A 22,712-nucleotide genomic window follows, 5' to 3' on the forward strand; every position below is an offset into this window, starting at 1 on the left:
CGTTTTTCTTTTCCAAATCTTGGCATTTATACACATCAGATGTAATTCAAACTTAGCATTTAGTTCATCGATCACTTCAACGTCTGGTTTGTTCACAGGCCACCGTCGCATGAAGGATTACTGCTATACATATTTAATTTATAATTTAATTTGTGTGAATGACGGGTGCTACCGGTAGGGCAGGACATGCTTACACTTTTCGCGAACACCTGGTATCATCACTAATTTTCAGTGGTCCATTCATATAAATTTCACAGCTATTTTGCCCTTTACGCCAAATGGAATCTGTTTCAGTGGATAATGTAGACTGGTTATTTGCTTGCATTGACAATACGCTTGTCGTAGACGTTTAGCATTTTTGTGAAACCAACGAGCGCGGGTATGGTGCTAGGCAACTAAATATGGCAATCTGAGCGAATGTGGGGAACAACGACCACGACCCACGCTCCACATGTTGCGAGGCGAGATATGGGAGGAGTGAGTGAGTTTGGATTAACGCCACATCGAACAGTATGTGTACCAGTGTATGGTCCGCCAGCTTGATATGAGGAAAGTCCTAAGTGATGCATATCTTAGACGCTTACCTTTTTGATGAAACACACGAGCACGGACACGGTGCTGACAAAGCAAGAAACATGATCAGGGCGAATCAGGAATTTGAACCCACGATTGTACTCTACTACTCGTGGAATGCGGCGCCTTAGGCGAAGGAGTGTGTCGTCAAATATGGGAGGTGTGTCGTCAAATATGGGAGGTGTGTCGTCAAATATGGGAGGTGTGTCGTCAAATATGGGAGGTGTGCCGTCGAATATGGGAGGTGTGCCGTCAAATATGGGAGGTGTGCCCTCAAATATGGGAGGTGTGCCCTCAAATATGGGAGGTGTGTCGTCAAATATGGGAGGTGTGCCGTCGAATATGGGAGGTGTGTCGTCAAATATGGGAGGTGTGCCGTCGAATATGGGAGGTGTGTCGTCAAATATGGGAGGTCTGTCGTCAAATATGGGAGGTGTGCCGTCGAATATGGGAGGTGTGCCGTCGAATATGGGAGGTGTGCCCTCAAATATGGGAGGTGTGCCGTCGAATATGGGAGGTGTGTCGTCAAATATGGGAGGTGTGTCGTCAAATATGGGAGGTGTGCCCTCAAATATGGGAGGTGTGCCGTCAAATATGGGAGGTGTGTCGTCGAATTTGGGAGGTGTGTCGTCAAATATGGGAGGTGTGCCGTCGAATATGGGAGGTGTGCCGTCGAATATGGGAGTGTGCCGTCGAATATGGGAGGTGTGTCGTCAAATATGGGAGGTGTGCCGTCGAATTTGGGAGGTGTGTCGTCAAATATGGGAGGTGTGCCATCAAATATGGGAGGTGTGCCGTCGAATATGGGAGGTGTGCCCTCAAATATGGGAGGTGTGCCCTCAAATATGGGAGGAAAACCCCAAGTGAATAAAGTCTTGTACGTTTATCACTGGGATTCGAACCCACGACTTAGGGACGCGACTCTACACAGCGTATTACGGTGCATTGGATGACTAGTTGTTAAAGCGTTCGCTCACTCCGACGAGGGATCGTGCTCGATTACCATAACAATCGGTAACCTAATTAACCAAATGACCATGAGCTCATCAACACTTGTACAGTAAATCTCCCATGCACATTAACCTAGATACATTGTGACCATATTAGCTGGGGATAATCACATTAACCTAGATCCATTGAGACCATATTAGCTGGGTGTAATGAAGACTGATTATTTCGAGAAACAAACTGAAAGTGACATATGTGAAGCGCAGCACTTTTCTAACTAACAACATTGTTATGAAACCACCAGTGTAGTCCTCATGGCATATGTGTCCTACTGTCAGCTCACTCAGAGAGCATACGGCCAACAACATTATTTTCCCACCCCACTATAAAGATGGCACAATGTCGTTTTGAGCACATCATGTCATCGTCCTGTGTAATGAGCGTCGTGCTTTGTCACGTCAGTTCTGTTTGTTCCTTTCCATGTGACAACTGTTCCTAAGGAACTTGCATGTTGGATTCACCAGACTAAACATTAATTATTTGACCCAAAAAATGTTGTCAACACGAGGAGAAACACATATGACACACGTTCAGCTCCCTCAGTCTGGCAAATTCAGAGAAGTTTACATAGCCAAATATACATTTTGAGAGAATCTAAAAGCATGGTCAAAGCAAGGTCAAAATGATAAATTATGCAATTATAAACAGCACACACGTCTTGAATCCCACAACATAATAACACATATCCAATGTCATTAGAATGTGTACAAAACTGACTGAATAATGGCAATAAGAAGTTTCATCTAACAATATGGTTTAAGTATCATACTGAAATTTTGATCTAAACATCTTGAACAAATTCTGATGTCATCAACAAATGCGAAGTGTCAGCTTCAATGATCCATTAGTTTCTGAGGAAGTGTTTACAGATAACTCACGAAATTTTCTAATATGATCACTGGCAGCCATATTTTATTTCTGATAAAGATAAATTGTACAATCTCTGTACTTCATAAGGGACCATCACACCCAACAAGTTTCATGACTCCTACCCTTTAAAAAGATGTGTGAATTTTACTTTCTGAAATCAAAGATGGCCAGGTGGGCTAAAAACAAACTCAATCTCCCTTAATCATAAATTCCTTAATCTCGAAAGTCACACTATCTTTCACCAAGACGTCTACCCATATAAGTATCATTAAAGTTGTACACATAAGCATATTTCGAGCTTGTAGATTGCCATTCACACGATATCTCGAACCTCGACATTAAAATACCGTAAAATTTGCATTTTATCTCGAACCTCAATTGAAGTATTTCAAATATTTCACATTCACACATAACTAACATACACTTTACTAACAACAATTAGATAAATCACACCAACAAAAACTATATACACACAAACATCTAATTTGTGGTCAAACAGTAGTGATCGGGTTGAACAATAATATAAAAAGAATATTGCCTTGTAAGATATTACCACTATGTTTTGATAAAGGTATGGTATCACATCACTTGCAAAATAGCACTCATTCGTTGTGTCACACGATATCTTCAAAAGAAAGAGAGTCAAGTGTATGTTATTCTGCGCGCGCGCGCGCACACACACACACTCCATACTGACTTTCATTATGATCCAGTAGAAAATATAATTGGCTATAGCGACCGTGTTTGATATTGGCAAGCCGCGGAATTTTTCTACTTTTATCAACTCGTGTTGACATATTTGATATCAATAGACACCCGGTAGAGATTCTCTATATAACAATTGTTTTACTTCTATGATAGAATGTGTTTATTTCAGAGATTAGATGCTAGTCTGGCCGCGCCCTTTTTCCATATGTTTATGTATAGTTACAAATTGAAATACATGAGTGCACATGTTAAATATATACAATTATTAGCTGTGGTAACCGTACCTCTGTGCAGGTCCCTATAAACTATTCTGACTCCTTGCTAGACAGAGCTACGGGCTGTCCCATACTGTTTTCCTTATAGATGCCGGAGCCAAATCTGCATCACACTATACACGCTTCAGCAAAGTGCATGCACTGTGACCTCACGACAAATGCAGCATGATTCACTTCCTAAGACACTTGCCTTCAAATACGTGCACATATTATGCAGATTGTGCTGTAATATATTTACTCGAAAAGTTAGAAACTGGACCAGTGAAGATTTATTACCTGGCATTGTGCTCAGCCATGGCAGCCACAGTTGCTACCCTTTTGATGATTTCAACCCGATAAGAACATAGAAGGTTGCACGATCGAAAATAGAAATACAAATATTTAAAGGCAAGTGTTTTAAGAAGTACATAATGTTATAAATGAAAATGTGACAATAACTGAAAATAGAACAGTCCTACTGGCGAGCTCTCGGTGGCAGCCAATCAGAATTAAGTTTCAATACTTGCCAAGCGGTTTGCCTGTATTTCCTGTCAGTCACTATCAAGAAAAGGTTATGTCATATTTTGACATGTCATCGTCACATGATGGCCTAAAACCCACCCTTTTAAAAAAAGGTGGCAGTGGTATATCTGTTGATCTGACAGTAGAATCAGATTAATCGGATACAGATACAAGTGACTGTTCAAATGAAACACGACCACAACCACTTCGGGAAGAAGTGCTTAAGCAAAACATGTTTTATTTATACAGTAAGGATTAGTATATGCATTATAGTATACCTTAAATTACCAAACAACAGGCTACCACTTGCTACTTGAATTCCAGAATGAAATAGGTTGATGTTTGCAAGTCAATTGAATAATTGTGTGTGGTTAAAATAACGGCACACGTAAAAAGACGTTGAGACTCCATTGTGTACAGTACCGAGTCTGGTGAGTCCCATCATTATGTGAAGAGTTATAATATTATATAGCAGTTCCCTTGTCAGACTTTATCAATCTGTTATCTGCAAAATATAATAAAACATATTGGACATTACGATTTAATTGGATTGGCAATTCCGTTGAGAGTAGATAAATACTTAAAACATGATTTAAACAGCATGATTAAAGAAACAAGATATATTTTAGATCAAAAATGAAATTCATCATGGAATCTAACATCAATTAATATTTTGTTAAAATTACCCCCTACAAAAGACATTTTAGTCCCTGTAGTACAGCTTAGAAGTCATGGCGACCCCCAGTTCTCAGAGGCTAGGGCAAACCCTGTATTGACCAGGCTCCATGACCTAGTGCATAACATTCACAATGTAGATGTAAACTAGTTGTTAGCAGAGGTCCCCAGCACTTGACTGTACATCTTCCACAATCAGCCTGTCAGCAGAAAAGGAGAATAACAATTTTCTTTAAAATGTTCACTTCTTCCAATGAAGGTGGGAAGAGTATTAATATTAATAATATTATTCTAAAATATATACTTTATCTTGAAAAATGCAAAGCACCGGTTAAAGTTACTCATGTTACTTTTCCCATTTCTGCTAGATGGGAGACACTTTTTTCAGAATATGATGAGCAAACTTGACTCTTGTCAGGTAATAGTATCAATACACCAGGTATGCACCTTGCCCAAATATAACTTTAAAAAGACAGAGGCACGGGATGTCGGGTGAAGAGTTCAACAAAAATACCACAAGGCAGTGTGCATTTAGTTCTGTCGTGATGAACAGACTGATTTTACCACTAAAGTTGTCATTTTCTAGCACCTCTTACAAACAAACAAACCCTCATTAATTTTGTCATGAAGCAGCATGTGAAGATTGTTGTGGGGAATCTTGGTTTGTGTCTCCTACAAACAGATACAAACATTCTGTATTCGTTATAATCAATAAAATATAGCATTATAATACCAAGTATAAGATTATTATACAATGTAAATTTCAACTTTGTTGTTTAATCGCACTCAGCAAAGCACTGTAAAGAATCAGATCTGGACCAGACAATCCAGTGATTGACATAATAATAATAATAATAATAATAATAATAATAATAATAATAATAATAATAATAATAATAATAGGGCACTTACATAGCCCAACACTTTAAACTGATGTATGTTCTTGTTATAGTACTTGTCTTCTGCATCAGTCAACAAAACACTGAATCATGAGTTTAAATGAAAGTAGGACATGGGAAAGTTATTTGGTTGCAGATGCATATTGGAAGGATCTTTTTGCTTGGGTCAGAAAGCAGCATCTCCTTGTACTGTTAGTTGACAGGAAAGTTTTCTTTCTATTGTTTAATTCCCTCTATTTGGGTACAACACAAATTGACTCAAACACTGTCAAACAGATCACTATGAGAATGCTACACTGAAAGATGCCTCTCTATATTACGGCTAGCAAACCCCAAACATATTACATCATTATTTAGTTTATAATAAAATCTATTTCATCGGAACGACAGTCTAAAACATAAAGGTAGATAAACGTGTTGGGGTTTTTTGTTTCATGTTTCGATAAGGTAAACAGCTTTGTTATGTTCATGATGTTTTTACTGTAACTACAAGGTCCCGTGTTGTGCCTGCGGCATAATCAAGATTGATTGCGTTATTTACATATGAATTAATTCAACGTAGTTTCATGATTTACGCGTTAATCACCAATGTCAACATACACACCCAGGAAGATCCGGGTCACAATAGCTCTTCAGCAACCCATGCTTGTCGTAACAGGCGACTAACGGGATCAGGCTCGCTGACTTGGTTGATGCATGTCATCGTATCCCAATTGCGTAGATCGATGCTCATGGTTGCGATCACCAAATTGTCTGGTCCACCCTCGATTATTTACAGACCGTCGCCACATAGCTGGAATATTGCTGCACAGGCAGCTGATGACCTGTAATCTCTCCGCAGAGAACATGCAAAGTCGATTCGCAATGTTAAACAACAATAAATGCAACAGTTACAACAATTATGACTCATGATGATGATGATGATGATGATGATGATGATTGTATTTCATTGTTTTACAAAGAGAGCAGGTGCGTAAACGGAACGTGTATGTACTATGGCGGAGCAAAAAGTAATGACGTCATTAGTCACAACTTAGACAATCACTCCATGCTAAGTCACCACTCCACCGGAGTGTGTTAGACAATGTTACATGACGTCATAAAGTTTCTTCTCGTTTGAATAACGTACAACCAGATGACGTCACTGGTACGTCAGTATACTTTTTGCATCGCGCAGCAGTTATTGTCGATACACATGTGCATAGGTACAAATTTGGAATATCCTTAGAATTGATACACTACTTTTGGTTTTTAATATTAATTAAGTAGGGATAAGGTATTTGGATGAACAACTTATTTATTACATTTAGGAGCAATGTTTCCGTGTAGGTTCTAGCACGTACCGTTATCACGTAAGTGTTAGAACCTAAACTTAAACGTCGCTCCCAATTGTAATCTATGTTTTTTATCCTTACTTAGTACTCCAATTTCTAAATGCCTCTCAAAGAAATTTAATATTAATTGTTTTGATTCACGTTTCCGACCATTTCACCACACACATGCTCATAGATTAAACACTGACATTATCTCATTGTACAGAATTAAATGTGCTGACAGTCAGCACGTTGATTGTTAAAATGGTAGCAACACGTCACATAGTCACCCTTATTAATATTTCTCCATTGCCAGCTCATTTCCGAAACAGTCAGCTGTTGAAGCTGACGTAATGTGGGACTTCCCCTCAGAGTCGTCTCCCTTTACAATGTTTACTTTTTACCTTGCTACCCAAACAATAATAAACAAAGCTTCCCGAGGCCCGTAAGTGACACATTTAGATTTGTAATGCAAATTTTAGATCTCCTCAGTGCTATATAATCAGACAGCGGCCATACATATGGAGCGAATGACCTGTTTTTATCAAATGCTAATGAGCGGTAGTGGCCATGTGACTGACTTGAGTCAGTGCCTGTTTGTGGTGTGCGAGCGAGTCGAGAGGCGAGCGTCAGCGAGTGTGTGTTCTAAAGATAGCCGGAGTTATATGCAGGGACAGTCGAGTGCGCTATCATAATTCTCAGGAAACTTCGTCCGTCAACAATTCTAGATGTCATTGCAAGGAACAACAAGCTCCCCTCGCGGACGAGAGATTCCCAGCCGCAGAGTCGTTCTCAACAACTTAGAACAGTTACCAGGAGATTACAGTACAACTCCAGGGGGAACGCTGTTCTCCACTACCCCCGGGGGTCAGTTTGCTTATTTGTGCATTAATAGATAATGAAGAAAATGTAGTGACGAATATTCAATGCATTTTTATATGGTCGGTTATATAACTGCACATGCATAGCCACCGTGCGTTCATCCCACCCTTGTTTACTTCAGATCATTCAAGATGGCGGATCATCATGCCATGTGACTTTTGTGTGAAAACAGCTTATCAGATGTTGCCTCGTTGCTTGGTTTTGAGGCTTGTCATGCCATCTGTTTGATATATATTTATATATTTCAAATGCAAATTATCTACTCTAACTCCGTCGGCAACGTTTCGGTGTAGTTGGACGCATTATTAATCGCCTGCATTGGTAAATAAATATACATTCTTTGTGCGAAGGTACGTTATATGGTAACCGTTCATGCGCTTTAATTATGAATTTTTTCAGATTTTTCAAGTCACCTGTGACGGCATTTGGGAATCGTTATAAGTCGGCATTCTTCTGTTTATGTTGTCAATGATGTTTTTTTAAGGATACCTGACCCCAAAACGATTTGTTTACATCAGCACTAACATGACCTTGGCACTGGAAGCACGATGTATTATTGTGACTAACGATAGGCCCGTGGCAGATGGCAGATGGCTCCTGGTTGTGATGCACTGACACTGGTACTCATCCCAATAAATGAGCAGTGTATTGACTGTATTTAGTTATTTTCCTGTTACGAAAGAAATAAAGTTCTTCTTTTTTTTTTAAGAATGCTAAGTATGCAAAGTGTTCAATTTGTGTCATATTTCATTTTTATCTAGGTTTGTCTTACTATAACTATTTTATAGAAGTGGTAAAACATTATTTCATTAAATATTGCAAATGTAGCTGTAGGTTTTGATAGGATGTTTTATTTATGTCTTGCCTCATAAATATTTCATTGAGGAAGTATTACTGAATTCAGATATGGCTATGGATCTAAATTTGTAAAACAAATATTATGACCTTATTTTATCATGTGACACATGTCTTTGTGTATTGAGCTTCAGTCAGTTAAGGACTGTAGTACTTACAGATACTATACCATGTATATACTCTGCAGCAGCAAAACTAGGTCACTATCCTCTAAAATGGGGTCACCCAGTTTGTTGGTTGGTGGCAAATCTCAGTGAGTGTATGATTATATTTGTTATGAAGGACACTCTTAGAGGTGTTTTCTCTGCTTTTGCTCCAAGTGGAAATCAGGAATTCAGTGAAATTTAATTAAAAGATATGTCCATTTTCAATACTGATTGTGGCTTTCATCGCCATGCATTAATTATCAAACTTGGGAGTAGAGATACTGGTCAAATTTGCTTGTTTGAAAGAACACAGACAATTCTTGCATTGCCTAATATGTGAACGTAGACATCCTTAGGCATTATTTCACTTGAGTTTTGTGATTCACCAAGTCACACTACCGTAAATTAAATAAGATTATGAATTTCTGAATTATTTCAATTATATCTGAATTGAATGCAGTTGTCAACACAGTCAGGAACTACAACCCATACATCAGCCGACCCCTTTCTATAGAATCTTTTTTCTTGTCCTCAAAATTTGGCTCATTTTAGGTCAAATATGGTAGTGAACATAGATAGCACTGTTTGTGTCATATATTAGTATCACACGTAAGGCAGGTAGATAAGGGTTTATCAGTAAACAATAAATCTTGTCATGTCTAAAAAAAATTTAACAGGTAATAATATTACATATTTTCCGAGCACTGTTGGCAACCCTGAACATATTTAACATATGGCATATATTAGATATATAATAAATATATAAGTATGTATAACATGGTGCAAGTGTGTCCTGTGTCCATTATTGTATTACAGTTGTTTCTAGATATGGTGTAAGTGACTCTGGACTTTTGATTGGTTAATGAAGCACTCACACCAAACTGACTTCTGTTTCCTGATTGGCTGATAATGGAATGGAGTGGGTTTTTTTTGCATTATTGCGCTGAACAATGTCACTGATATCTTATTTATTACAGTGTTTTTGTGTTAATGATTAAGTAAGCAGTCTGTGAAGTTATTCTTGTTGACATTTAGATGTCAATATGTTGTTCTGTTTATGGAGTTATAAACGTAAAAAAAACGATAAACACGCTTTACATTTATGACTCCATAAACACACACAAGATGTTGATGTCAGTTTTCTCCTAAACTCTGCATGACACCTACTCAGTACGTCACTGTGACAACAAGCAATGTTTATCTCCACTCACTCACTCACTCACTCACTCACTCACTCACTCACTCACTCACTCACTGCTGTATCAGACTGTATGTCCTATCCTTATTCAAGAAACTGAAACAATAGCATGTGTTCATTTTTATAGAATACCCTTTGTCCTGTGATGGTTATGTACTTGTTGTTTCTAGCATACATCCACTGTTGAATATGGATGGATATATGGATGTAAATAGCCACTTTAATATGACGTTTACCATTTGTCTTGCTACACAGAGGTGCTGTATTCAACACTGGCAGCTTGTTGAAATGCATTTCAACGTAAATCTTAGCCTGACAGTTTAATGTTGACCATCTATCAGTTACTCACATGTAAAGAAGTCAGCTGATTGCTTCACACCTGTCTTTTGTTATCATTGTCACATGCTTAAACAAGATTGCCATAAGACCTCGTTTAGGTGACTTATTTTTCTTATCGTTTGCAAATATTTGCAAACCAATTAGCCTGGGTCAGCTGAAAATGATATTTTTACAATTTCACTTCAATATGTTTTCCACTTGTTTCAAATGTAAAACTGGTGTGTTCACTGTGTTTATATGCTCACTTGATTAACATGAAGTGTGCACACCAGCTTTTGTGTTTTAATGCCATAAGCACAATTCTTATCAATAAATGTGTCAACAATAACAACTTCTCAGATTGCTTTTTCACACAACTAACTGTAGATGAATATCCGAAAACTATCCAAATCAGTGACATCATTCAGCACAATTCAACAGAAGCCCCACCCATTCTATTATCAGCCAATCAGAAAACAGTACTTTGTTAGTGGGCAAGGCCTTTTTTGTTTTTTTATGAAGATCTGAAAAAGACAAGAATTTGCTTGGTGAGCCAATCAAATGCCACAGAATCACTTCCAATGTATCCATAATTGTGTGCCTCAAGAATTTCTTTGCTCTTTGTGACACACATTAAGTTGTTTGGGCTGTTCGGCTAACTTGGATTAAATAAATCCTGATATGGCTTATTGTAGATTATGTTTAGTAGTTTTACAGTAACACATATCGCAGCAAAGGCATTTACTTCTGAGAAGGCTGAGCTCTCTTTATAAGACGTTTGCAGTAGCCATGGACTACATACAATGCATTTGATAAATTATGATTCAAACATCCATAGTACATTAGTGAGTGAGTGTGGTTTTATGCCGCATTTAGCAATATTCCAGCAATATCACGGTGGGGGACACCAGAAATGGGCTTCACACATTGTACCCATGTCGAGAATCGAACCCGGATCTTCGGCGTGACAAGCGAATGCTTTAATCACTAGGGTACCCAACCGCCCCCCATTGTACATTAAGTTTGTATTATTTCTGTAGCATATATTATATTATTCGCCACACATAGGAACGCAGTTTGTCCATCTGGTTGTACATCTGCTTCTCAATGGGGACAAATCTTCTCAGAAACAATTTAAGTTGGAGAAATGAAATTTTACGCTCTGTAACTGGCCACTGAAACTACTGAAGTTACATGAATGAAAGTTAGCATGTTTTTCTAAGAGATATTTATCAAGACTGAGTTCGAAAACTGGTGCCGTAATTATGTTCATCCAGAATTACATCTCTTTCTGCATGTTTTTAGATTTTGTGCATGCACAGTTATGGCCCTTGATCCATGGTATTTTATACATATATATATATATATATATATATATATATATATATATATACTGCATGGTGTCTGCAATCGGGAAAGTTTCTCAGAAACTACGTTTCATAAGTGAAACTTTGCAAGCTTATTTAAGAGACTTATCAAGACTGAGTTTGAAAATAAGATTTTCTCATGACAAAAAGCCGTCCCAGTGCTTATCTCTTACTAAGGATATATAGGACTCACTTTTTTGTAGTCAAGGCTATGTGTCTTGAGTGTTCCTGTACACCAATGGATCCTTCCTCACAATATCAAGCACTGGATCAGACTTGATTATTTGCATGTCATAATCTTATACATAATATAGCTGGACTATTGCTGAGTCTGGTGTTAAAAAAACCCAAGGCAAACGGACAACATGATTTTCCTTGTCAGTAGATGTAATAAACAGTGTTTATGTTCTCTTTAATTTGCTCATAATCTGTGAAGATCCGGGTTAGAATCGTTCTTCAGCCACCCTTGTTTGTTGCTAAAGGCGACTGCTTGTTGTAAGAAGAGACTCAGGGGATCGGGTGGTGAGACTCGCTGACTTGGTTGATGCATGTCATTGTATCCCAACTACGTGGATTGATGCTTATGAATCTGTCCTTGGATTGTCTGGTCCAGTGAGTGAGTTTGGTTTTACGCCACTTTTAGCAATATTTCAGCAATATCATGGCAGGGGACACCAGAAATGGGCTTCAAACATTGTACCCTTGTCAGGGGAACCTGGGTCCTCGGAGTGACGAGGTACCGCTTTAACAACTAGGCTACCCGACCGCCCCTTGTCTGGTCCAGACTTCATGATGTACAGACCACCATCATATAGCTGGAATGTAGCTGTGTGCTATGTTCAACAAGAAACAAAACAAAACATCTTGCTCATATTCAGTCGCTGTATGTTATATATGATTTCTGTTATGTTCCAGGTACAAGATTAATTTATGATCGGTCTTTCTTACTGGAATGTCGAAATTCCCCATTAACAAAAAGCCCTCCAATCATGGCTAAGATTCCTGGAATCACCGCACCAGGGGAGATAGAAGTGGCAAAAGAAAATGGTCGTAAAATACCTGAGGAAAAAGAAAAATCTGGTAGGTTTGACCTTCTAGTGTGGAGAGTGTGTAGATGTTTCGACGTGTGTAGATCAAGTGGTGCACTGAAGATGCCAAAGTTTGCATATTGATGCTGTGGCTGGTTTACCCTTGTAATACATCTTCTATTGTTTTTTGCAAAGAACAACAAAGTTGTTTTCTATCATGTTATCACACTTTGATATCAAATACCAATGTTGATGCAGCACAGCACCTGTTCCATTACGAACCTGATGATCATTAGTGTTGGACAAATGTATGATAAACTCAACTGGTTGACAAAGACAGTTTGTAGGTGATCTGATGATCAGATATGCCAGTTTGATAAGACTATGATAATGATAATAGGCTTTGTACTTGAATCAGCAACATGTTACTTGGATCAAGTTTTACATTTATCATGTGTATCAGCCATAGCAGGGACCCATGAAGATCCACAGTAGAATAGCTCTTCAGCAACCCATGCTTGCTGTAAGAGGCGAATAACAGGATCGGGCGGTCAGATTTGCTGACTTGGTTGATGCATGTCATCGTATCCCAAATGCGTGGATCGATGCTCATGATGTCAATCACTGAATTTTCTGGTCCAGACTCGATATTTACAGACCACCGCCATGTAGCTGGAATATGGCTGAGTGCGATGTTAAACAACAAATAAACAAACAAATTCTATGATAGTTTTATTTTGTTTTTCAGACCACCCTGAAGAACAGCCTCAGTTTGAGATGGATATCTAGAATTACCCACAATGCCTTTCATTTCATTTCCCCAACAACTGCCTGCCAGTATTGACTGGTGGACCTTGGCAGTCCCGATGGACAGGATGGAAACACCAACGGGTTTCAATAACTTTCTCCAAGTACTTTTATACAATCACACAGCTGAAAAGGAAAGTGAAGGTCCAGATTGTTTCAGCCAGTGAAATATCTGTTGTTGCGGTTACCCAGGAGAGAATGAATGTGACATTTTGAGATATTAATTATCTTAACATTTATATGTTTTTAACATTTTCCAGTGCTAACATACATATAGTATGTATGACAGCGGCATTACTCTGGTTTCTTTTGATGCCATGGTTTCTGTGTGAACCGTGTATCAAAGATGCAACTTGTGTTACTTGTTTATCTTTTAGTTATTTACCTGTTTTCAGTTTTATCTCTATCTCAAAGTGCTCAATGCCTAGCTATGGGACACTCTAGTTACCTAACTTTGGGTTACTCTTGTTTCTTATGCCTAACTATCTTAAGGGTTTGTTCATTAAGCGTTACTATGAGACCTCTTGTTTCTCAATCTAACCATGCTAACTATGAGGCAGATTTGTTCATTAAGCCTAACTACAGAACATTTTAAAACTATTGCCTTTATCAGTGGAGCATTTCTTTCTGGCAATGATAGAATTGCATTTCTTCAGCAATAATAAAACTGGTGAATTATGGACAATGAATGTGGCCAAGATCTAAACTAGATTTGTCTTTATCAGTAACCAATGCAATAAGAACTTCAGTTAACATTTCAGTGACATGAATATGAGAAAAATATGTCTGTTCTCATCAAAACAGTGTTCAGAGGGGCACAGGCAAGTCATAATCCTACTCAAAACATTTGGAAGGCTGTGTGTTGAAATGACCACTATTCATGACAGATTCACTATAGTGGAAGGGGAATATGTTTTATAACTTCTTTTGAGTAGTATATCTATTTTGTAACAAAAGGGGATGACCGAACATGTTTTCAATGTTATAGATACGGTCAATAGCAACATTAGGCTATGTGTCATTTACAGGTTCATATCGCTTATTAAGGACAAGTCATTTATTTTAGGTGGGGATAGGAGCTTTGGTCACTGTGATAACAGATGATTCCCCAATTTGGTTAAATTTGGGGTGATGCAGATTGTTGTTCTTTTCGTTCTTGCCCTTCACCATGGCGACTCCCCTTATAATAAATGGCTGGTTCCTCATGAAGAACATTGGTAATGAGACCCAACCATCACACGATGGCTCATTGTCATAATACTCTGTGTATTACGTACTACTGTCTCGGGTTAGTCTCATGGCTATGCTTTCCAAATCTTAAGCAAGTATTACTTTGTTCTGAACTCTGCTGTGCTCTGTGTGATGTCTGTGTTGTTGCCTCCCTTTAAATGTTACGATTTGATACCGGTATACATTCATGACAGTGAATATGCAACTAGCGGAACTAGACGCTCTCTTCTCCAGTGCTGGAGGTAATGTGGCTGAGCCTCGATCCCACTGTGCACCACAATGCTCACATCATAAAACAACATGTGCTGCGATGCACTGAACTCATGACCATGTACTGGCACATCGAAGATGGCAGCATAAAAAAAAAGGAACATATAGAGGCTCAAAATAATAATGGTAGTCCATTTCCTAAGAATATGGTGACATCAAATTTTATAGAAGAATAGTAAAAGTATACTTGGAACGTAGATTTTTGTTGTGGCATATATTTAAGGCTTATTTGTTTTTTGGAGGGGCTGAATAAGAAAAAAATGTTCGGATATACTATTCTGTATTTTTAGTTACTTGATGTATGGATTGTGGCACAATGTATTAGGATACTCCAGTGAATCATTACGTCACTTGTTTTTCGAGAAACTGCTGCAGTTTGTGCTACTCTGTACTGTTTGTGTGTGTTGATATGGTAAACGTCGATGAATCCTACAGGAAAGAATTGCAATGTTTTCGTGATATATGCAGTTGAGTTTGATAGTTTTATTTAACAAGTCAAACTAAAGGAGATTGTTTTTGAAGTTTGCACCTATGAAACTCTTCTCAAATCAAAATGTCATTTCAGTTACTTAATTTTTTTATCACAGTGGAATCATATGCTATAAACATTGAAAAATTATTTTTTTAAGAATAGTAGTTGTGGTTTCAGTTACAAAGCTTTATCACAGTATTGGCATTAATGATTGTCTTCGCCATTGGTCATGTTATGGTCACTTTACTGAAATTGCATTCCAAATGTTCAAGACTGTATTCTAACCATTCAGTATATTTGACAGATTTTGAAAGATTTAAAACGGGTAATTGCCAGATCAGTAATTTGAAACCACACCGATTATTTTTATAAAAGCAGAAAATCATGAGAACATCTTTTTCTGCTCAGTTGGTCATTCCTCACAATCAGTGACATGTTTTCGGGCTATTTCAACTCTCTAGTCGTGTTGATAGGGTTACTCTCTTATTAATTATTAATGTGACAGCTTGTGTGTATATACATGTAATGTTTTTATTTGTTGCTGTTTCAATGTGATATAAATTGGAATTTTGTTGGTGTAAAAAAGTGTAAGTCTTCAACATAAAACTTCCAAAAAACATGTTTTATATGTTCAGCATTTGTATCTTTGATAGTAGATATCTGTTTTGATAAATCTGCATGTAAAGATAACATGGCTGAAAAATTGTATTTCATAATATTGGTGTTCATTTTTTAAACAGAGATACATGTATATTTCACAAATCAACATGTCTTTTACAAAAATATGACAAATGTTTATGTTTAAGGGGAAGTAACTCTGTCATGTTAAGGTGTCTACTGCTTAGTCCCACTAGGAGAAAGAAGAAAAACATGAAAACTACCAAATGCTGTCTGCACAATAGTGCTGTTTAAACACCTGTTGGGCAGATGTTTATGTAGGCTGCTGTTAAATCCGAAATATTATTATTTACAAAAATTGAAATAAAAAAAAAGAAAATATGTAAGTTTGTTGTTTGTGTTCAGTTATAAAAGTGAATATACATGTATGGTTGTGGACTAGGAGAGATCTGTACTGGGTGTTTCACCAACGTTGTTGCCGTCTTTGACCTTCAACATTTTGGGATTTCCTCCTACATCTAAGGCACCACAGGCCCATGAAGATCCTGGTTAGAATTGCTCTTCAGCAACAGGACCATCTCCTGGGCCCACTTGCACAAAGCGATCTTAGCGCTAAGACTATTGTAAGCCTATGCTAAAGTATGGGAGTTAAGATCATCTTAGCGCTAAGATTGCTTGTGCAAGTGGGCCCTGGTCTAGTGGAGCATCTGCCCAGGGAGCGGAAGGTCCGGGGTTTGATACTTGGCTGTGTCATACCAAAAGACGTCAAAAGATGGTACTTGTTGTTACCCTGTCTGGCACTTGGCATTAAGGGGCTAAAACAAAGAGTGGTCGACTCGGAGTCAGTATTCTGTGTCTGAATGGGGTATTCATGTTAGACTGTGGCATGGTATCTCAATGGACTAGCACTATAAATCGGCATCATTCCGGGGATTGAGAGAGACATAAAAAGAGGGGGGGAGATAAAACAAGACTGGTGGCGGTGTCTGAGGGGGGTATTCATGTTAAACTGCATCATGATATCTCTGACTTTTACAGTCAGTTAACACGCTTGCCTCGGGAAAATGTTTAAAACACCAATGTGTTCGGACTTGTACAATCATCCACACAGACGCAGACTAGCCACGAACGCACGCCGCTATATATACGTAAAACAATCTTTCACCCCAATTCCACCAACTTGGCAGAATCTGGTTAGAGGACTTAGGGCACTTTCAGCAATATCCTAGCAACATCTCCACCGTCTGTATGTACAATCATGGCAGGGACAGCAGGTCAACCAGGGCACACATTCTCACAACCCTATACCCTATCCACATGTCATTCAGCTCAAAGAGGAGTAGGGCACGGGATCTATACTGCCCTGGAATTGTCCAGGGAAGAGTGTATTGGGCAGGAGCACCAAACATCATGGTGGGTTCGTGTTGTGTTAACTGCTTAGATCTCCAAACAGCCAATAATTTATATATTATGCTCATTTGTTTTTGTTGTTGTTTGTTGTTTAACACCGCAATCTGTAAATAAATAAGTCTGGATCAGACAATCACGTCAATGAACCTGACCACCCTATCCACAGTCACATCTTACGACCACTGGGCGATGACTGGGGACATGGCAAACCTGGAATCCACACGGGGTGCTCATAATGTTTTGTGCACAGACTGTAGATTGTAGGGAAGTGGGCCTTGTGGGACACCTCTCTTCATTCTTACAGTACTCGATATGGCTGCAATGAACAGGGCGAACATGTGTGTCTGGATTAGTGATGGGTATTCGGCTGTGGGTTCCTGTTGAGTGATGAACCCTGGGCTCCCGAGGCCCCTACTGCTGGCACAAGGCCACGGATACCCATACTATACTGACTGTACTGATTACATTAAAAAAAAGAGCTTCTCTTTTTTTAATGTAATCTGTACAGTCAGTATAGTATGGCTATACGTGGCCCTGTGACTGCTGGTATCAGCGTCTGTGTTACGATGAGGTGAACGGTGGACACACCATCTTCAATACCACGAAGTACAAATGTATCTTTTGATAAATAAGAGCGTAAAAATGTCACTAAACCAGACACGCCAGTTCTGTGCGTTGACCTGTTTTAGTCAGATACGGAAGATGTGTAGTGTTGTGTGGGATATTTTACGTGAGCTTCATTTAGTTCAACAATGATGATAAGTATCGCCTACAGATGTGTAGGGCATGTGTACGGAAGCCTTTTAGGGCCAAACACAATATGACCCTAAAAGGCTTCTGACATGTGGCTGCACGCATGTCATGTCGTGAGCTGGATTGGACACTGCTTTGCACAGTTTAAATAAGTTCTACCAGGGCGTGTCAATTTCTGGCGGAGAAAACCCGAAATCATGCAGGTCTTAGACGTGTACCACTTTGTAGTGAGTGATGGCTTAACTATGTTCTGGACAATATAGTGTTTTTGCCATGTTTCCACAGATACAGTTTGAACCAAGTGAGTTACATAGTGATTGGCCCTGTTTAGTTGTTATTGTCAATAAATATTCCCAGGTCTATGTCTGTCAAGTTTCAAACGTCTGCATCCCTTCCCTATTTCAGGTCGAATGTCATGATGTACGTTCATGTCAGTTGTTTCAATTACAGGTGCATGTGGGACAGTGGGGTAGCCTAGTGGTTAATTGTTCGCATGTGACGCCGAAGACCCGGTTCGATTCCCGACATGGGTACAATGTGTGAAGCCCATTTCTGGTGTCCCCGGCCGTGATATTGTTGAAATATTGCTAAAAGCGACGTAAAACCATACCAACTCACTCACTCACTCACTCACTACAAATGCATGTTGTACAGGCGTGAAAGCGGTTTGGTAGCCGAGTGGGTGAAGCGTTCGATCGTCTCGATGAAGAGACAGGTTTGATTCTTTACATATAGCTTTATATTTTTAGCCCCGGGGGCGTACCTGGAGATTACATGTTTTAGAGGGGAGGTAGAGAATATTGGGACACCACTAGAGATCTCCAAGGTCAGGGAGACCCGACACAGCTGCAGCCTACACCGAGAAAAGGGTCTTGTGAATTCTAGTAAGTTAGTTAGTCACGGCGGCCAGAAAGTTACTAAACAACTACTAACCTACCTGTTAGACTGCACGAAGATAAATATCATTTATCAATTTAGCTTAATTCACTACTTAATCCGCGTTTTAAAAAAATGTGTTAAGACTGTAAACATATACAAGATATGTTTAGGTGAGGTGAAATGGGGGTTAACGCCGCGTCCAAGATTATTGCACTTATATAGCGACGTGCAGTGTGTGTGTATGTGTGTGTGTGTGTGTGTGTGTGTGTGTGGCTGCTTGTATAGCGCTAGCCCACTGAGATACCATGCCGCAGTTTAACATGAATACCCCACTCAGACACAGTATACTGACTGCGAACCGACCAGTCCTTGTTTTAACCCTTTAATGCCGAGCCCCAGACAGGGTAACAACAAGTACCGTCTTTTAACGTCTTTTGGTATGGCACAGCCAAGTATCGAACCATGGCAAGAGGTTGCAGGTTCGAATTCCTTTGAGGTATGAAACTCTTTGTGCTCATAAATTTGTTGTTGCTGTATGCGTGATACGATTTCTCTCAAACGGGAAGCTGACCTTTCTCAGTTAGGTCACCTAGAAAAGAAAATACTAGCTGATTAGTCAAGTGTGGGATCGCTTCACCTTCCAAACAGGACCCTGACTGCAAAGTACACTGCAACACAAATTCCTGGTGTACGCCCCATATCTGCACAGACCGTGGTAACTGTTTACACGCTGCAGGAATCCGAGTAATGAGACCGTACTTTGGCGTTATTTAATCTCAACGTAATCGACTTCAGCGACTGCAGTGGTGTCGAGAAACATCAGTGGCTCGGTTTAGTTACAATCGGGTTTTTTCTGCGACGGAAGGAGCGTTATACCGGATGTTGCGTACAAGAAGTCGACAGATTCGATACAGGAAGTGCCAAGATGAGGAGAGTCATGCGTTGTTGAGAGAGAACAGATGTTGTTCATACCAAGGGCAACTTAACAGGTATATGTGTTATAATGAAGAGATCTTGATTATGACGTCTCGTTGTCCCAGCTCTGCAAGCACCGGGCGCCATTTTTCAGCATGACAATACTCGTCCCCCACACATTCTGTTAGCTGAGCATAAACGTACTGCCGTGGCCGTCAAGGTTCCAGGATCTTACACCAATTGAGCATCTGTGGAGGAAAAAAACAGACGTGTAAGTCGGCGTCAACATGAGGTCACAGTCTGCAGCTCTTCGGGAAGGAGATGCCATTCCTAAAGGTGTCATCCGCTGGCTTCTTGGTCCCAGTGGTGGACACACGCGGTTCTAGACTTTACGACTTGCTGTGTTGGAGAAAGTGACGTAACCGGCGCATACAATGACTTCTCTGTCAACATTTGAAGAACTCTGTAATCTCTCAAACACACACATGCCCAACATATCGCTTCCAAAGCCTTATAGAATTAAGTCTCAGAATGAATCTACTGAAAACAACTTATGCGTTTCTTTTGGGGAGGAGTATATTCAGAGGTATTTCCAGCAAGTACCAGAAAATCGAAACAAAATACAGATCAAATATTTAAATGGACGCATGGCAGTGGTAGAGTGTGATTGACTGAATGTGGTTGAACGTCGCAGTCAGCTAAAGCATGATAAACGCAATCTGAGTAGAATGACACGCAAGTCACTGAACCTAACATGCCGAACGCCTCTTCCTTCGCTCCTACCCAAGGCATGATGCGCTTGGGATCTATGCTATGACATCAGGGTATATGCTATGACTCTACCCAACTGTACCAGAGTAATGACTCGACCCGAACTGTACTCGAGTAATGACTCAACCCGAACCGTACTCGAGTAATAACTCAACCTGACATGTACACGAGTAATGACTCAACCCGAACTGTACTCGAGTAATGACTCAACCTGACATGTACACGAGTAATGATTCAACCCGAACTGTACTCGAGTAATGACTCAACCTGACATGTACACGAGTAATGACTCAACCCGAACCGTACTCGAGTAATGACTCAACCTGACATGTACACGAGTAATGACTCAACCCGAACCGTACTCGAGTAATGACTCAACCTGACATGTACACGAGTAATGACTCAACCCGAACCGTACTCGAGTAATGACTCAACCCGAACCGTACTCGAGTAATGACTCAACCTGACATGTACACGAGTAATGACTCAACCTGACATGTACTCGAGTAATGACTCAACCCGAACCGTACTCGAGTAATAACTCAACCTGACATGTACACGAGTAATGACTCAACCCGACATGTACTCGAGTAATGACTCAACCCGACATGTACTTGAGTAATGACTCAACCTGACATGTACTCGAGTAATGACTCAACCCGACATGTACTCGAGTAATAACTCAACCTGACATGTACTCGAGTAATGACTCAACCCGAACTGTACTCGAGTAATGACTCAACCTGAACTGTACTCGAGTAATGACTCAACCCGAACTGTACTCGAGCAATGACTCAACCCGAACTGTACTCGAGTAATGACTCAACCCGAACTGTACTCGAGCAATGACTCAACCCGAACTGTACTCGAGTAATGACTCCACGCGAACTGTACTCGAGTAATGACTCAACCCGAACTGTACTCGAGTGATGAGTCAACCTGACACATACTAGAGTAATGACTCAACCTGACATGTACACGAGTAATGACTCAACCTGACATGTACTCGAGTAATGACTCAACCTGACATGTACTCGAGTAATGACTCAACCTGACATGTACTCGAGTAATGACTCAACCTGACATGTACTCGATTAATGACTCAACTTGACATGTACTCGAGTAATGACTCAACCCGAACTGTACTCGAGTAATGACTCAACCTGACATGTACTCGATTAATGACTCAACCTGACATGTACTCGAGTAATGACTCAACCCGAACTGTACTCGAGTAATGACTCAACCTGACATGTACTCGAGTAATGACTCAACCCGAACTGTACTCGAGTAATGACTCAACCCGAACTGTACTTGAGTAATGACAACCTGACATGTACTCGAGTAATGACTCAACCCGAACTGTACTCGAGTAATGACTCTACCTGGAGAATCCTCGAGTTATGTTTGTTTAACGCCGCCCTCTGTAATATTCCAGCTACATGAAGGCGGTCTGTAAATAATACAGTCTGGACCAGACAATCCAGTGATTAATATGAGCATCGATCCACGCAATTTGGATATGGTGACATGCATTAACCAAGTCACCAAGCTGCCATTCCTGGTCGCCCCCATTCAGCCATTGATGAGGACACTATCCATCAAGTGGAGACCGCCATTTTGGCAGACCGACGTATAACTGTTCGCCAGTTAGTACAAGATGTCAAGATCAGTGTAGGGTCTGTGGAAAAAATCATCCATGACAATTTGAACATGCATAAGGTGTCTGCACGATGGATTCCCAGGTTGCTCACGCCTTTCCAAAAGCAGGAACGAGTCAATTGCTGAAAGGATCTTTTGGACATGTGCCAAAAAAAACAGGCAAACTTTTTTGACAGACTTATCACACAGGATGAAACATGGGTCCATCACTATGATCCTGAGACTAACACTTCAGTCGATGCAATGGAAGCATGTGGAGTCACCACCCCCAAAGAAGGCACGTGTCCAACCCTCTGCAGGCAACGTCAT

General features: G+C 39.8%; 1 protein-coding gene and 1 pseudogene across 1 annotated transcript; both read left to right on the top strand.

Moving 5' to 3' along the window:
• Positions 1–726: 726 nt before the first annotated feature.
• LOC139469312 (uncharacterized) lies at positions 727–3,335 on the top strand (annotated as a pseudogene).
• A 4,084-nt stretch (positions 3,336–7,419) lies between these two features.
• On the top strand, positions 7,420–16,374 carry LOC139469513 (eukaryotic translation initiation factor 4E-binding protein 1-like). Its single transcript, XM_071251698.1, has 3 exons — positions 7,420–7,689; positions 12,504–12,668; positions 13,365–16,374. Exons 1-3 carry the CDS (start codon positions 7,551–7,553, stop codon positions 13,403–13,405), a joined length of 345 nt encoding a protein of 114 aa, XP_071107799.1. The 5' UTR covers positions 7,420–7,550; the 3' UTR covers positions 13,406–16,374.
• Positions 16,375–22,712: the final 6,338 nt, after the last annotated feature.

The sequence above is a fragment of the Haliotis cracherodii genome, unplaced genomic scaffold (assembly GCF_022045235.1).
Source record: "Haliotis cracherodii isolate W230 unplaced genomic scaffold, xgHalCrac1.p SCAF_2, whole genome shotgun sequence".
NCBI lineage: Eukaryota > Metazoa > Mollusca > Gastropoda > Lepetellida > Haliotidae > Haliotis > Haliotis cracherodii.

Coding starts and splice junctions, on each gene's coding strand:
- LOC139469513 (XM_071251698.1), top strand. CDS start 7,551: ATGTCATTGCAAGGAACAACAAGCTCCCCTCGCGGACGAGAGATTCCC. Junction 7,690..12,503: donor GTTCTCCACTACCCCCGGGG/GTCAGTTTGCTT, acceptor GTTATGTTCCAG/GTACAAGATTAATTTATGAT. Junction 12,669..13,364: donor TGAGGAAAAAGAAAAATCTG/GTAGGTTTGACC, acceptor TTTGTTTTTCAG/ACCACCCTGAAGAACAGCCT.